Below are 15692 nucleotides of genomic sequence, written 5' to 3' on the forward strand. Positions count from 1 at the left end.
TTCACATTTGGGTCCAGGTAGTTGAGGAGAGAATAATCGCAATGATTTAGAGTTCATGAACTCTCTGTGTATATTTGTATGGATATATATATATGAATTGCTCTAATTGTATCTATATAAACAAATATATGTAAATGAATTGCTGTAATTCTATTATTCCTATATGGACAACATTAATATACTGGATGTTCTAGGTGTGGACGAAAATAATTTGCTGAGATGTCAGCTGGGAATTCTCCCAGGGAAAGCTTGGAAATGGAGAGCTTCCACACAAGATTCAGTGCCTGGACACCTTTTAGCAACAAGTCATTAAATTGACAGGTGAGTCACATACTCTAGAATAAGACAAGCTTTCTAAGGTGAATTTTACTGTGATATATTGGGTCTCATGTTGCCATATTTAAAATAAAATAAATACTTGTAAAGAACTTAGTTTTTGAGTCACTTTAAACAAAAATAAACCTACCCCAAAGACAGTCTCTCCTCACCCCAGTCCACGACTCCAATCTTATGGGAGGTGCAAGAGCTGCTCCCACTTTTGCCCTGTCAGCACCTCCAGAGATGAAACAGAAACCTCCAGGACACATCCTGGTTGCTGTAAGGGGGAGGAGACAAGAGAAGGTGCTTTGGTGGTATTTTGGTGTGGAGAGTGTTGATATGTGTTTCTTTCATTCTCTCTTCCCTCTTGTGCCAACTGCATGGTTCCCTGGGGCCAGGGGATGCCCCTCCTTTGAAAGATAACGCAGGAAGTAGTCACTGGAATGGCCCAGGCAGCTCTGCCAGACCTTCTTGGAAAAGGGGGCTGCCTGGGTCCTCAGAGCTCCTGCGTGGTCCAGGCGCATTCACAAGGGAAGGAGACCAGATGGGCTGGGACCAAAGCCTGACTAGTAATAAAGACAGTGGGTTTATATATGTCCTCTGAGCCAAGCTGGACTGAAGTCCTGGTTTGGGGGGACGCTGGTCCTGGTGTATGTCTTTCATGGAGACACTCCTAACAATGGCTCTTCAGCAAAATTTACTAACTTTCCTTTTGGTGGGTGCTATGAAGAGGTAGGACTGTGGGTTAGTAAAATCACACCTACTTCACATGGCCCTGTTTTCACAATTAAGCAAGTAGCCAGTATGTGTTTTCAAGATGAAATGTTTGGGATCTGTTTCCCGGACCACATTAGCTTAGGTGGAAACAATAGTGAGGATCCAGTATCTCTTTGGGCCCTCCTTGAGCCCCTCTGCAATTACATCCCTGCCAGCCTTTCCCACCAGCCCACCCAACAAGCCTGGGCTTGCCTGCATCCCCAGATAAAAGGAGTTTAAGCTGAAGGGAGAGACCCTTACTACATATGTGAAAGTGCTTTGTGAACTGTAACGTGCAATGCAAATATTAGCTGTGAGGTTGTTAGGTTGCCTATGGATTGCTTAGCAACTAAGAACATATTGAACTGTAAAGGAAAATGTCATTTCCTCTCCCTTATCGCTCTTTCAGGAAAGAGTTGCTCTTATAAGTCATTGATTTGACCTCTGGACTAACAAGCAACATCAAGAATTCTTATTCACGATTTTTTTATGATGCACTAAATTACAATTAAGGTAAATGTAGCCTAATGATGTAATTATCTTAAAGAAAATAAAATATCATAAAATGTTCACATAACTTTTAAGAGTTTCTTTTTTTCTACAGAAAAAAAGCAACTGATTTTTTTTGTGTGTGTGTGGTACGAGGGCCTCTCACCGTTGCGGCCCCTACCATTGCAGAGCACAGGCTCCACACGCACAGGCTCCAGACGCACAGGCTCAGCGGCCATGGCTCACAGGCCCAGCCACTCCGCGGCATGTGGGATCTTCCCGGCCCGGGGCACAAACCCGTGTCCCCTGCATCGGCAGGCGGACTCTCAACCACTGAGCCACCAGGGAAGCCCCAGCCAATGAATTTTTAACATTCTCTTAGTATATTAAATTCTCCTTGGAACTCTCAGACAGATAAGATATTTGAAGTAGGTACTCCGAAATATTTGTTACATGAATGAATGGATCCAAAAAATATCTGAGAAATGACAGTGGCAGCAGCATTTAGGAATATGGGTAAGACTCATATGGCAGTGGTCACTGATTGCCGTTAAGTCCTGGTTCTTCTTATTCTTTCCCTTGCATCCTATTATCTCTGTAATTTATTTCAAAATACTCCAGCATGGCTGGTGTGACATGTGAAAGTGTTAGTTGAAATTACACCCAGGGGCAGCTAGTGTTCTGATCAAGAGTTAGTACTCTAGGGGTGATTAGCTAGCACTGTATTGGAAAGGTCACAGTGTTTTAGTTATTACCAGACACTTTGCTAATTAGCATAGCAAATATTAGATATTAGTTATTATCAGAGCAACTAGTGTCTTGTTAACATGCTGGTTGAATGCTAGAAATGGCCTGTCTTTGGTGAAATTAAAGGTATTCAGATATGTGGACTGACCAAAATATTCCAGAGAGCCCTCCGGCAGGCCTGGACCTGTCTGAAGAATCCAGCCAGGCCAGTTGGTGCTTATTAAGGATGGTTTCATCTCCAAAACATGGCCGTGTCTGACTGGGGGTTTTCTGGTAGCCTGAGGCCAACAAAAAGGATAGTAATAGAATCCTGTTCATGGAACATTGTTCTTTCTCAGTTGAATGAATCTTTCACCCAAAAGGCAGAGAGCTGGGATTTTGTCAGGCCTACAGAGGAGGCTGTATGAAGTGGTTTGGGCTTATTTACTAAAGTTTGTTCAGTGAAACTCCAGGTAGGGCATCCTTTGGGGCTGCTTTCACTACAACCTGGTGGTGGGGCTTGGGGGACAGGCTAACCCTCAAACTTCTTAGATATTCACCAAAAAGTGTCAAGAGTTGTGCAAGACCAAATTGGGTAATTTTAGTTTACAATACCTGCTTCTCTCAGTCTTTCTTACACTTTCACACAGTCATTTCATCTCTCCTACCTACGAACGCACCTTCTCCATCGTCCGCTTTCTCTGCATCCGTGGGGCTCCTAGTGGATTATCCCTGATGGAGTCACCAAGTCACTGGAGGGAGACAGCCATCTTCCAGGCATGTCAAAAGAGGCTGCAAAGACAGGCCACAGACAAAGAGGCTCTTCAGTCAATGCTTAAAAATCAGGAGGGGACTTCCCTGGTGGAGCAGTGGTTAAGAATCTGGCTGCCAATGCAGGGGACACAGGTTTGAGCCCTGGTCCGGGAAGATTCCACATGCCGCAGAGCAACTAAGCCCGTGCGCCACAACTACCGAGCCTGCACTCTACAGCCCGCAAGCCACAGCTACTGAGCCCACGTGCCACAACTACTGAAGCCCACGTGCCTAGAGCCTGTGCTCTGCAACAAGAGAAGCCACCGCAATGAGAAACCCGCGCATCGCATTGAAGAGTAGCCCTTGCTCGCCGCAACTAGAGAAAAGCCCATGCACAGCAACAAAGACCCAACGCAGCCAAAAATAAATAAATGTATATTAAAAAAAAAAAATCAGGAGGAAGGGAGATTTTTATGGTAGTCATTGGGTAGGCTTCCTTTGACTTCAATTTTGCAGCTTTCAAGATAAGAAAATAAGAGACCAAACCCTTTATCCATAATTGCTTTGTGGGCCATCCTGTTCTAGTCTCATGTATCACAAACCGAGCAATTTTAGTTGTAACCACTGGAGGTCATTAGTGATCTTGTGGTATATTTTGAGGCTCATCAACAGTAGGCCTGACATTTTTTCACTGGAAACTTCATTCACTGTCTGGCACCTGAATTCTTCTTTCTGTGGGAGAAGGATATGGAACTAACCTGTTAAGTGAAATTACGCTGCTTTGTTTGACAGCAGCTGTGTTTCTGCAGAGTTATATGTATTTCATAGTCCCATGAAGCTGTTATTACATGTTCTGGGCTACTAATTTCGGGGGAAGTTGTATGTCAATTTCTGGTCTCTGGGTTTGGCATCCTGAAACCAGGATCTTTAATTTGTAGTGGTGGTTTTTGTTGTTGAACATCCATCAGGTCATTCCCCACAGTCTGGATGAAGTCTTTCTTACATGACTTCCTGCCATCTCTTTTGGTCAGCCATTTCTTGCTTCTTACTGACAGCTGAAGACACCATGTGCAGATGGTCTAATCCAGTTTGAGCTGTGCTTGATTTTAACCCAATCTAAAAGCCCAACTTATTTTCATTTTTAGCCTAAAGTTAATGCAATAAAATTTTAAAGCATCTTTATTGAGATGTAATTCACACACATAAAATTCATGCATTTAAAGGACACAGTTCAATGATTTTAGCAGGGGTCCCCAAGCTTTTTGGCACCAGGGACCGGTTTCGTGGAAGACAGTTTTTCCAGGGCTGGGGTTGTGGTGTTTCAGGCAGTAATGTGAGCAATGGGGAGCAATGGGGAGCGGCAGATGAAGCTTTGCTCACTTGCCCTCCGCTCTCCTCCTGCTGTGCGGCCTGCTTCCTAACAGGCCATGGACTGGTACCGGTTGATGACCCAGGGGTTGGGGACCCCTGGTTTTAGTACATTCACAGAGTTGTGCAACCACCACCACAATTTAAGTTTAGAACATTTTCATCACCCACAAAAGAAACCCCCTATCTATTAGCAATCACTTCCCATTCCAATCCCGCTCAATTCCAGCCCTGCACAACCACTAATCTATTTTATTTCTCTATAAATTTGCCTATTCCAGACTTTTCATATAAATGGAATCATACAATATGTGGCCTTTAGTTCACCTGTTTTATAGCATATATCAAGACTTTCCTTTTATTGCCAAATAATATTCCACAGTGTAGATATGCCACATTTTATTTATCCACTCATCAGTTGATGGCCATTTGGGTAGTTTCCACATTTTGGCTACTGTAAGTAATGCTGCTATGAACAACTGTGTATAAGTCTTTCTATATGGATGCTTTACTTCTTTTAGGTATATAACTAGAAATGGAATTGCTGGATCAAATGGTAGCACTGCAATCAACTTTTAATTATTAAGTGTTTTTTCTGAATTATATTTACTCCTCTAGTCCCTGTTCCCCCATAACTATGAATAAGCTTGTGAATAAAAGAAAGAATTTAGCATTATTCGAATGCCTGAAATCTTTGCATGTAAGCTCAGCTATATTTGTGCAATACCTTGCTTTTCAGACAGAGAAGCCATTGTTTTAGATGCTTTGTTTTATAATTTCTGAATAACTTTGTTTTAATTCAGGCAGTTATAAAGCTTAAACAGGATATTGAAGTACCAGTCAGAAATATGTTGTCACAGTTTTCATTAAAAGTTTCTTCTTAATCTCTATGAGATATATTCAAATATCTAAGATTTTTCTTTTCTATCCTAATAAATATTCCATATTGTTAAGACTTTGGAAATTTTCTTAAATGGAGTTTTATAATATTTAAGACATTTTTCAAAGGTTCATCTTCTTAAACCTTCCCTCTGGCAAGTTCTCCCTCTCACTTCAACTTAAATGTCACCTCCACTGGGAAGCCTTTCCTGCTCATCTTTCACCCCCATCATTTTTACAAACCTCTATCGTGGCATTTTCACTGTACATTATGCTTATCTGTCCACACGTCTGACGGTTTCCAGTGGTGTTGTCCCCCTGCCACTTGAGTAGGCTGACCTTTCCTGTGACTCCTTAAAGGAAACTGGGCTGTTTGTGTCTGCCACACTTGAAGAAACCTATGAGAAGATTGAATCAGTCTCCTAGTCACACTGGTGGGACCGGTTTCAAACTGCTTCTGTTCAGCAAGAGGTAATGCCTCCTACAAAGGCCTTTCATTACGGGGCTGGAGCTGTTCAAACTTGTAGCTTTTCCTGGTGGGTGGGGCAACATTCATGATTCATGTAACTGCAGTCCTAAGACATGGATGGATTGTGTGTGTGTGTGTGTGTGTGTGTGTGTGTGTGTGTGTGTGTGTGTAGGGAGAGGGAGATCACCACCGAACAAGGATTAGCTCTTGTTGCTTGTCTCCATCAGAGTCACCTGGAAGGGGGGTTGGAGGGCAGAAAAATGTACCAAAAAACATACCAACCCATGTATAGTTAAGAGGGAACACCGCCGTCCCGCACTCTCGCCACAGTACACCCACCCCATCTTCCCTGCAGCCCCTGAGAGGGCTCAGTTGAGGATGTTTATCTCGATTGTAATTTCTGAGGAAATCTGGTACATAAATTTTTCAGAGACAACACACTTCTAGATTAACCTTAAATATAGAACAGCTACATCACGCTGAGTTACTGACGTCCATGTGAAAGAAGGACATTTCTGTGTGGAGGTGGTGGAGGGGAGAGGGGAGTATTCAGAGACCCACTGTTTTCTAAATATCCAAGACAGGTCTGGAAACGTGGGTCATCCTGACTCTTCCCTCCCCTCAGCCCCATATTCTGGACATATTTCTGTCCTTTCACATAGATCAGATGGTCGTGGGCAACCACATATAATATTAGCATTTGCTGTTGGGTGGCTTTTAGGGGTGGATGAAGCTAAGAAAGGAAATCCTGGAGTTTGAAAGGAGAAGCCAAACCCCGAAGCTGTTTTACTGGGTGGAGGTGGGGACAGAGGGAGAGTGGGTGGTAGGACGGTCACCGGCTTACATTAGGCAAAGCCCCTGCACTTGAAGTCCTCACTTCCGGTTTTATAAGTGTTGCTACTCTCCCTCTGTAATGTTTCACTTCTCTTTACAGTATGGTAGCTCCACTTGCCATTATGTTATACACCGTAGTACTTGCTTGTTCATTTACCATCTGCCTATTCCACTAGAAGGTAGCTCCCTGAGGGCAGGGACTTTTTCTGGTAACTCTTTCTGTCCCTAGCACTTACAACAATACGAGGTTCATAGTAGCCACACAATAAATGCTTGTTTGAATGAATGAAGATGTGTAAAACACTCCTAATGACGATGATAACAAAAAGGTACTCAGAACAAAGCTTTCCTTTGGTAGTTCTCTCAGAGGAAGGATTTTTTTCAAGATATTACAAGTTTTAGAACACAAGATATTACTAATATTTTGCTTCATTGAAGACTTTTCATTATTTAATTAATTCAAGACCTCTATAAAGCAATTCCAAAAGGAATTATGCATAGTAATAGTACCCAAGCCTGCCCTATCGCACACCTCCAGGCGACGCTATTTCACTCTATCAGCTGTGTGAACGGCACCTCCTAAACTTGTTCATTGCACAACTTCCCAAGTGTAGCAGCCCTGATGACACTACCAGCCATTCATAAAGGACATGATGTTAGCTTCCAGATCTACCAAGTATCCTTTACCCTCTGCGAAGGGCCAAATCCACAGATAGTTCACTGGAAAATGGAGACAAGGTTTTAAGAGACCATTTGTCTCCATTCTGTCTTTTAAAATCTCTTTAGGAAATTTTCAGGAGGGTTGAGGCAGAATTAGAGTAGACGTAGCTCCCTGTGAGACCTAAACGGCTAGCAAGTCTTAGAAGCAGAAGGAGGATGCTCTTATTACATACAGAGTAAGTGCCCGGTGACTGCCTGTCATCTTTTGTCCTACCCTCTCTATGTATTCTTTTGATGTCATGGTCAGAATGCTTTCAAGTGCAAATAACAGAAATGGAATTCAAACCAGCCTAAGAAGAAAAGGGAATTTATTGACTTAAGATTTGTCTACTTTAGGCTGCGCTAGATCCTTAGATTCAATGTTACCAGGGCTCACTCACTCTCTTCCTTCTCTCAGCTCTGCTTCCTTATGTGTGTTGCATAAAACTAAAAAGATAAGTGCAAGACCCTTATGAAGGAAATTAGAAATTTGTATTAAAGGGTAGTAGAAAAAAAAACCCTGGGTAAATAGATAGATATGCTATGTTTCAAGATGCCAATTCTCTCCACATTAATCTTTCAATTCAATTCAATCTTGGTACAAATCCCAAAATGGCATTTTCTTATGGACTTTGAGAAACGGATTCTAAAGCTAATCTGGAAAAGAAAATGGACTACAACAGCTACGAAAAATTTAAATATAAAGAAAAAGATTAGTAAGAGTTGTACTACCAGATATTAAAACTACTTTTATCCATTTATGAAATATCCCCATGTAGTATCTCAAGTGTCAGGAAGCAAGGACTGAGATAAGTAAGTGCTCTGAAGGGAAGGGAAAGGGCAGGCATCTTTAAGGGTTGGGTAGATCAGAAAGAAGCTTGGGCAGCTAGAGATCCTTCCTCTTCTTGCACCAATTCCTGTTTAGTGGGCTAGACACTGTCCATCACACACCCACACACCCATGCCATTCCCCAATTCCTCTCCATCTTCCTGACAAAACCCTTTTTTTCCCTCAGGTATCATGTACTTCAGGGGTGGTGGGTCACACTGACCCCCAAAGAGTGAGTCAGGGTTGGACAGAATCATGGTCATTCCATCCTCTTTTATGCGTCTGGTTTAGAAAGGGCATGTAGATATTAATTCGGCCCAAGGAAACACAAGAGAGTGGCTGCTAGAGTTTCTGGGAGAGTTTTCTTCACTCTCAAAGGGACCTAAAAAGGAACTAGAGGGAAGGACATGCCCTCTTCTGCCCTATAGCCTGTGATCTCTGTTGTGTGCAGATCTCTGCTCACAACAGTCAGTCATTTGGGAACCACCTCAGGGAACAAGTTGGAGGGACCAAAACAAATTACTGAGCAGGCAGAGTGAAAATATAGAAAATCCTTGGCCATTAGTGACACTGAGTTCTTGAATTCACTAACCCTGGAGCTATCCTGATTTCCCTTATTTAAGGAAAGTGAAAGGAAGATAAATAGGTTTAAAAATGGTCCATAATAGTCCATGTATCTAGTTGTCACTTCTCTTGTTATACCAACTCTCCAGAATCTAGCAGAGAACCGGCCAGGTTTGGAAAAACAAAAAGCATTTAGCAGTCAGACTGATGTCCTTTACACATAGGAGAGAGCGCATCAGACCCTCATGCAGAGTCTAAGTGTTTAATTAAATCAGGGCTTCAAATAGGATTATACATTCTCCTAAGGACACCATACATGTATTCAACACTTTGTACTTTGGCATCAGCATCTGCTAGGCTGCCTCTTCTACCAGTGGGCCGTCAAGTTCACCAATGTTGAGGAGGGTGAACCCGTTAGAGTCACTTGGAGTTTGTTAAAAACATGAACTATGAGCCTCACCCATAGACATTTTGGCTCAAAACACCTGGGATGGGGCTGAGGAAGCTGTTTTTACTAAGTTCCCATGGTGATTTGGTATCCAGCCAAGGGTAAGACACAAGGCCTGGGTGACCTAAAGGCCCCAAGGCTTCTTCCACCTTTTCATCTACTCCTTCTTGGAGGCTGGAACACAGATGGTATGAGTGTCCCATCGCTCCTATTCTCTATTAGCAAAACAAAATTATTTGTTCTGTTTCTGTAGATTTTTCATGTTTCACTTGCAATACTTCTTAGTGGTTTTAGAATGTTTCACTATAAGTAACCTTAAACTTGACACAAATAATAAAAGAAATATTTGACTCTCATGCAATTGGAAAACCCATAGGTAGGTTTGGCTGCAGCTGAAGCTCGATCCAGAGATTCAGCAATGAAACGACTTGTTTCCTTCTGGCCCTCTGCTCTGCCTTCAGCAGTCATGGCGTCATTATTATGGTTCCTCATTTGTGTCCAGAAGAAAAGAATTCTCTGTTTGGTTTCCCTCTGGACCAGTTTGGGTCCATGCCCCTCCTGCCAGTGGCTGTGGCCACAGGATTGACCCACATGAATTTCATTAGCTTTGACCATGTGCTTTGTGGAGTCAGGAATGAAGTCAGCTCCTGTAGAAGCACATGGACCACCAAATAGGAACTGAGGTTATTTTATCTAAAGAAGAGGAAGTAAATGATGGATGACAAAAGCTAAAGTCTATTCATGCAGCATTCAACAAATATTTACCGAGGGTCTGCTGTATAGCAAGCATAGTTCTGGGTGAGTGGGATTCCACACGAAACAGAGTGTAAGAGACCCCTACCCTCTGAAGTTCATATTTTAGTAGACTAAAACTTGGCCTAAAATGGAACAAGAGGGATGTTCATGCACCTCACTGGATATCTGACGGTACAACGTAGCACCGCTGGAAATAAGTGGGGGTGTTTTGCATGTCTCAGAAGTTAGAGCACTGTGGTAGACTGGATAATTGTCTCCAAAGATGTCCAGGCCCTAATCCCTGGAACCTATGAGTGTTATCTTGTACAGCAAAGGGACTTTGCAGATGTGATTAAGAATTTGTGTTGGGGAGATTATCCTGCATCACTGGAGCTCAACATAGTCACAATGATCCTTATAAGGGACGCAAGAGACATCAGAGTCGGAAGAGAAAATGATGTGATGATGGGAGAGATGGAGAGACTTGAAGATCCTATGCTTCTGGTTTTGAAGATAAAGGGGACCTGAGCTGAGGAATAGAGACAGCTACTAGGCCCTGAACGAGACAAGAAAACAAGTTCTCCCCTTAGAGCTTGCAGGAAAAAACCAGCCCTGCCAACACCCTGACTGTAGCCCCGTGAAACTGATTTCAGACTTGTGATCTCCAAAACTCTGAGAGAATACATTTGTACTGTTTTAAGCCACTAAGTTGGTGGTAATTTGTTATAATGAACAGGAAATTAATACAAGCAGTGATTTTCTCTTCCTGTTTTTCAACTTTTTTTTTACATTCTTTATTCTAATGTACACATATCTATTTACCCCCTGCTAAGTTACAAGCACCATACCAGATGCTGGGGACAGAGCAGCAAACAAGACGGCTGCCATACCTTTTGTTTATGGGGCTTCCAGTCCAGTGGAAGAGAAAGACTTTAAATGGTGAATGAGTCCAAAAAAGGACTAAATTTGAGGGTCAGCAAGGAAGGAAACACAAAAATAGTGCTTAGGTTACACTTCAGTGCACATCAAGTGTAAAGGATACAGGTTTCGGCAAAGAATATGAGACGGCGTGGAGTAGGCAGGGCTCAGTGGGCTAGAGTAGCGTCCCACGGGGAAGTGTTTGGGGAGCAGGAACGGTCAGCCTGTTGGGAAGGTGAGAGGATTCTGGCAGTACCCCAGAAATACCACCCCAAAACAACCCACTAACATCGCCTTATAGTGTTACCTACATTGTTGCAAAAATCGCTTTTTACCAGCCACGTGACTTGGATCTGCCATGCTGGTTCCAGAGAAAGTCTCTTACTCCTTCCTCAGGACCCTACTGCTTCATTGGCCACAAGCCATATAATAATAAGAATCACACAAGGGAAGTCATCCTGCACTCATGTAGTGATGTCACATCCATGTGCATGCATTATCCTTTATTTTCCACCACCCAAGGGCAGGCATGGCCAACCCAATAGATATCAAAGAAATAGCTACGGTGATGCTAAGTGACAAAGGAAAAGTAACTGGGACCTCACCTAGTCCAGGGGCTCAGGGAAGCCTTCCCTGAGGACTTGACATTTAGGCTGGATTCTGAAGGATGTGTAGGAAATAGACAAGACATTTTTTACCATTCAGTGGTAAAATCAGGCCTTTGGAGACACACTGGAAAGTTTAAATAAGCAAAAAGAGGAAACTACCAATCACCCATAATTGTACCAACTAAGTATAACCTAACTTTTTATGCTTTTATGTACCCATTTAACTATTTACAAATCAGAATATACAAATTATTTTTAAAGCTTAAAATAAAAAACCCTTCAGTCACCCTCCTTATTGCTGTACCCACACCAGCTTTGCTCTCACTCACTGGAGAGCTCAGCGCACGGTTCTGCATTTTCTGTCCACCCCAGACCTGGTCGTTATGCTGTGTGACACTGGCCTCCATGTGGAAATCCACCCAACACAGACCCTTACCACGCCATGGAGCGTGTGCCAAGCCACCAGACAAGACGAGGAGGTGCCGCCTCGGCCACTAGAGTGCAGGGACCTCTGCCAAAGGCACTCGGCCCTCTCCAGGTCACCTCCCCCATCTGCTCCTCAGCCATTTCATCACAATTCGGGCAGCGTCCTTCTATTTCTTATCACAAACTTCAGAGCAGAGAATTAGATTCAAGTCCCATATCGCTAAGCTTATTAGTTTTGCAAAGCACACATTGTGCGTGGCGCTGCGAGGCACTATCATGAATTATTCCAATGAAGCTATCTTTGTCACAACAAACGAGCGAAACACATTTTCTTCATTGTCTCCTCACATGCTGGTATTTCTCTTCACGGATTTCTTACTTTGCGACATTAACTAAAATGCAATGAGCCACAATTTCATTACCGCAAACCACCCTAGTTCTCTGCTCCTCATGTACTGATTTTTTTTTTAATGTGACTGAAGCATTTTCTTTCCTTCTTGCTTAAAATTCATTATACTCGAATGTGTCCTTGCAGCAGCACAGACTAGGAACAAATATAAAATATGTATGATTAAGGTTTACTTTAAAAAGCAATTCTCTTTTGCTTGGCTGGGACGGAACAGTAGATGCTGTGAGGATGGGCACAAAGACTCTGAAGATACTGAGACCCGTCTCTGAAAAGGAGGCTGAAAACGTTTCTGTTTTGCATTTTATTTTATTGATCTGTCTTAGAGTTCCAAATGAGAGCAAGTTGTCTCTCAAGGGCCAGTGGAATGACTATGAAGCAGGAGCTAAGGTCACGAATCCACTGGGATTAACTGTCCTTGGTGTGGTCACAAGTCTCATTCAGTTTGAACGTTAATCTCTATCCATACTGAGAAGACCCCTAAGGGACACCTCTGCCTGTGAGTACCCTGTGCTGCCAGCACACACACAACTCCGTTCTTTTTCCTGCTTCCTTTTTCCTGCTTACACCCCGACTCCCACCCTCTCTCCAGACTGCCCTGCCAACAGGTACATTTTAAGCCACTCTGTTTTGTCTCCAGTTATGACAAAGCTGCATGGACAAGGACCAAGAAAAAGCAGTGACTTAAAGTCAGGGGAGTAGAAACACACAAAAATAACAGGCAATCATTAAACCTTGGAAGTGAAGCAGGTAGCTGCTTCTTAAAAACAAACAAGAAAACAACAAAAAACCCCACTTTTTACAATAATGTTTAACTTACAAAAACAGTGTAAACAATTCCTCTAAACTTTTCATCTGGATTCCTTGATTGTTAACATTTTACCATTTTTACCTTATTATTTCAAATATTTGAGAGTGAGTTGTAAACATAGTGCCCCACTACCCCTAAGCATTTCAGTATGATTCCTAAAAAACAAGCACGCTCTGCTGAAAACTCACAGTGCATCCTGCAATGTTGGGAAATCAGCATTGGTTCAGCACTACTGTCCAGTGCACAGACTCCATTCAATATTCCTGATTGTTCCAACAGTGTCCTTTATAATTGTCCTTTCCTTCTCAGTCCAAAATCCAATCTAAGGTCATCTGTTGTATTTAGTTTTCATGTCTCTACATCCACCTTCGATGTGGAGCAATTGCTCAGTTTTTCCTCACCCTCTTACTTGACACTTTTGAAGAGCATAGATCTGCTACTTTGTTTAATGACCTTCGGTTTGTGGTTGGCTGATATTTCCTCAAGACGACATTGAGGTCATACGTTCTTGGCAGGAATAACACAGACTTAATGCTATGCTCTTCTCAGTGGATCATATTGGGGGAATAGCATGTCAATTTGGCCTACTGTTTATAATCTTAACTTTACCATCGGCTAAGATGGTTAATTATTAAGTATTTAGTATTTATTAATTAATAAGTAACTAAAAAGTATTTGAGTGATTACTTTTAACTTAATTAAAAAGTATTTGAATCTATGCAAGTATTTTTTTCCTTGTCAGACTTTTACTTACTAGTTTTAGCATACATTGATGATTCTTACCTGAAGCACTTATTACTGTGATAGCTACCAAGTGGTGATTTTCTCATTTCTTAATTCCTTCTACATGTATGAATTGGTGTTGTGTAGCAAGGTAGAACATTTCCTTTCCCAAGACTTGTAAGTGAGGCTCCAGTTAAGCCAAAAGTTTGTTAATTCATGGTCAAGACTGTCTCTGGGTCTAATGGATATTCAACAATGTGTTGGTGGGGGTAACTAAAGTCTTGTTTGTACCTAATTGGAGGTGTCATTTTCATTTCACATTGAAACTTTCTGAGGCTTGACCCACTCTATGGGAATTCAGGTCAGAGAAGATCCGCTGCAGGACGAAGTCTGTTCAGAGTTACAACTTTTCTTTCAGTGAGTTAATCTGAGTCCATTAGGACCCAGTAATTGGGTAGCAGTAGCCACTTAGTAGTGAGAAGAAGTCTTGTACTCCCAGTGGCCTTAGGTAAATGAGTTCTGGTAGGTTCTTATACCAAAGTTTCCAATCAGCTGTGAGATTGGCCACAAATATCTGTAATTCTGCTGAGTTTGGAGGAAATCAGGAGTTTCAGGGAAGAGCTAGATTTACTCATACCTGGATTGCTATCTGGTGGCTTGGGGCTGTAGCAGATGTTTATTGCTAATTATATACAGAGGACAATCAGGTATTCAGTGTCCTTTTTTGTGTGTAGTTGTTAGCTGCAGAGCCAGCAGTACATCCTTCATGGGCCATGAAATGTTTCTTTGGCCTAAGATCTATATAGCTTCCAAGATGGCCACTTGAGTAGGGGCTTGGATTTTGTATTCATTCAAGATCTGTCTGTGCTTAGGTGGCATGCTTGTAAGAAGTTTACTTCTTCTGGATCCTCACTTACAAGTCTTTCTTGATGGATGTCATATTTAAAAAGTTTTCTTTATGAATGTCACATTAAGAAATTGTTGAATGTTAAGGTATGATGATAGTATTATATGCAGTATATGTTTAAAAATTTATTATTATTATTATTTAGTGATAGGGAATTCCCTGGTGGTGCAGTGGTTAGGGCTACATGCTCTAACTGCCAAGGACCTGGGTTATCCCTGGTCGGGGAACTAAGATCCCATAAGCTGCGAGGTGTGGCCAAATAAAACCCCCAAAACCAAAAAACAACATATTATTTATCGATACACACTGAAATATTTATGGATGAAATTATATGATGTCTTGGGACTTCCCTGGTGGCGCAGTGGTTAAGAATCCACCTGCCAGTGCAGGGGACATAAGTTCCATCCCTGGTCTAGGAAGATCCCACATGCCGCGGAGCGACTAAGCCCACACACCACAACTACTGAAGCCCTCTCACCTACAGCCCATGCTCCGCAACAAGGGAAGCCACGGCAATGAGAAGCCCACACACCACAATGAAGAGTAGCCCCCGCTCGCCGCAACTAGAGAAAGCCCACGTGCAGCAACGAAGACCCAACGCAGCCAAAAGTAAATAAATAAATTTTTTAAAATTATAATTAAAAAAAAGAAATTATATGATGTCTTGGATTTGCTTTAAAATAATAGCGGCATGAGGGAGGAAGAAGAAAAATAGGATGTAGCAGAAACCAGATTGGCTACAGGATGATAATTATTTGAATTAATTAATGGGGTCATAATAGTATTACAAATATTAATGTGAGATAAAGACATTTTCAAATAAAAGGAAACTAACAAGATTTGTTGTCAGAAGACCTGCAGTAAAGAAATGCTAAAGGAAGCCCTTCAGGCTAAGGAAATTGATACCAGATGGAAACATGGATTTATAAACAGGAATGAAGAGAACAGGAAATGATAAATGTGTGAGAAGATATAAAATTTTGAAGTTATTTTAGAGACATATGACTATTTGAAGCAAAAGCAATG

At 42.0% G+C, this 15692-nt stretch overlaps 1 protein-coding gene across 1 annotated transcript in view; it reads left to right on the forward strand.

Moving 5' to 3' along the window:
• Positions 1–219: 219 nt before the first annotated feature.
• The window catches only part of ECT2L (epithelial cell transforming 2 like), a gene marked incomplete at both ends in the record, with an annotated part of 59920 nt that continues 44447 nt past the window's right edge, over positions 220–15692 (forward strand). Inside the window, 5 exon segments of the mRNA XM_082668715.1 lie at positions 220–315; positions 319–321; positions 1475–1507; positions 1511–1564; positions 1568–1587. Coding sequence (XP_082524841.1) covers positions 220–315; positions 319–321; positions 1475–1507; positions 1511–1564; positions 1568–1587 — 206 coding nt within the window.

Source organism: Grampus griseus, assembly GCF_964374135.1.
Source record: "Grampus griseus genome assembly, chromosome: 13".
NCBI classification, from domain to species: Eukaryota; Metazoa; Chordata; class Mammalia; order Artiodactyla; family Delphinidae; genus Grampus; species Grampus griseus.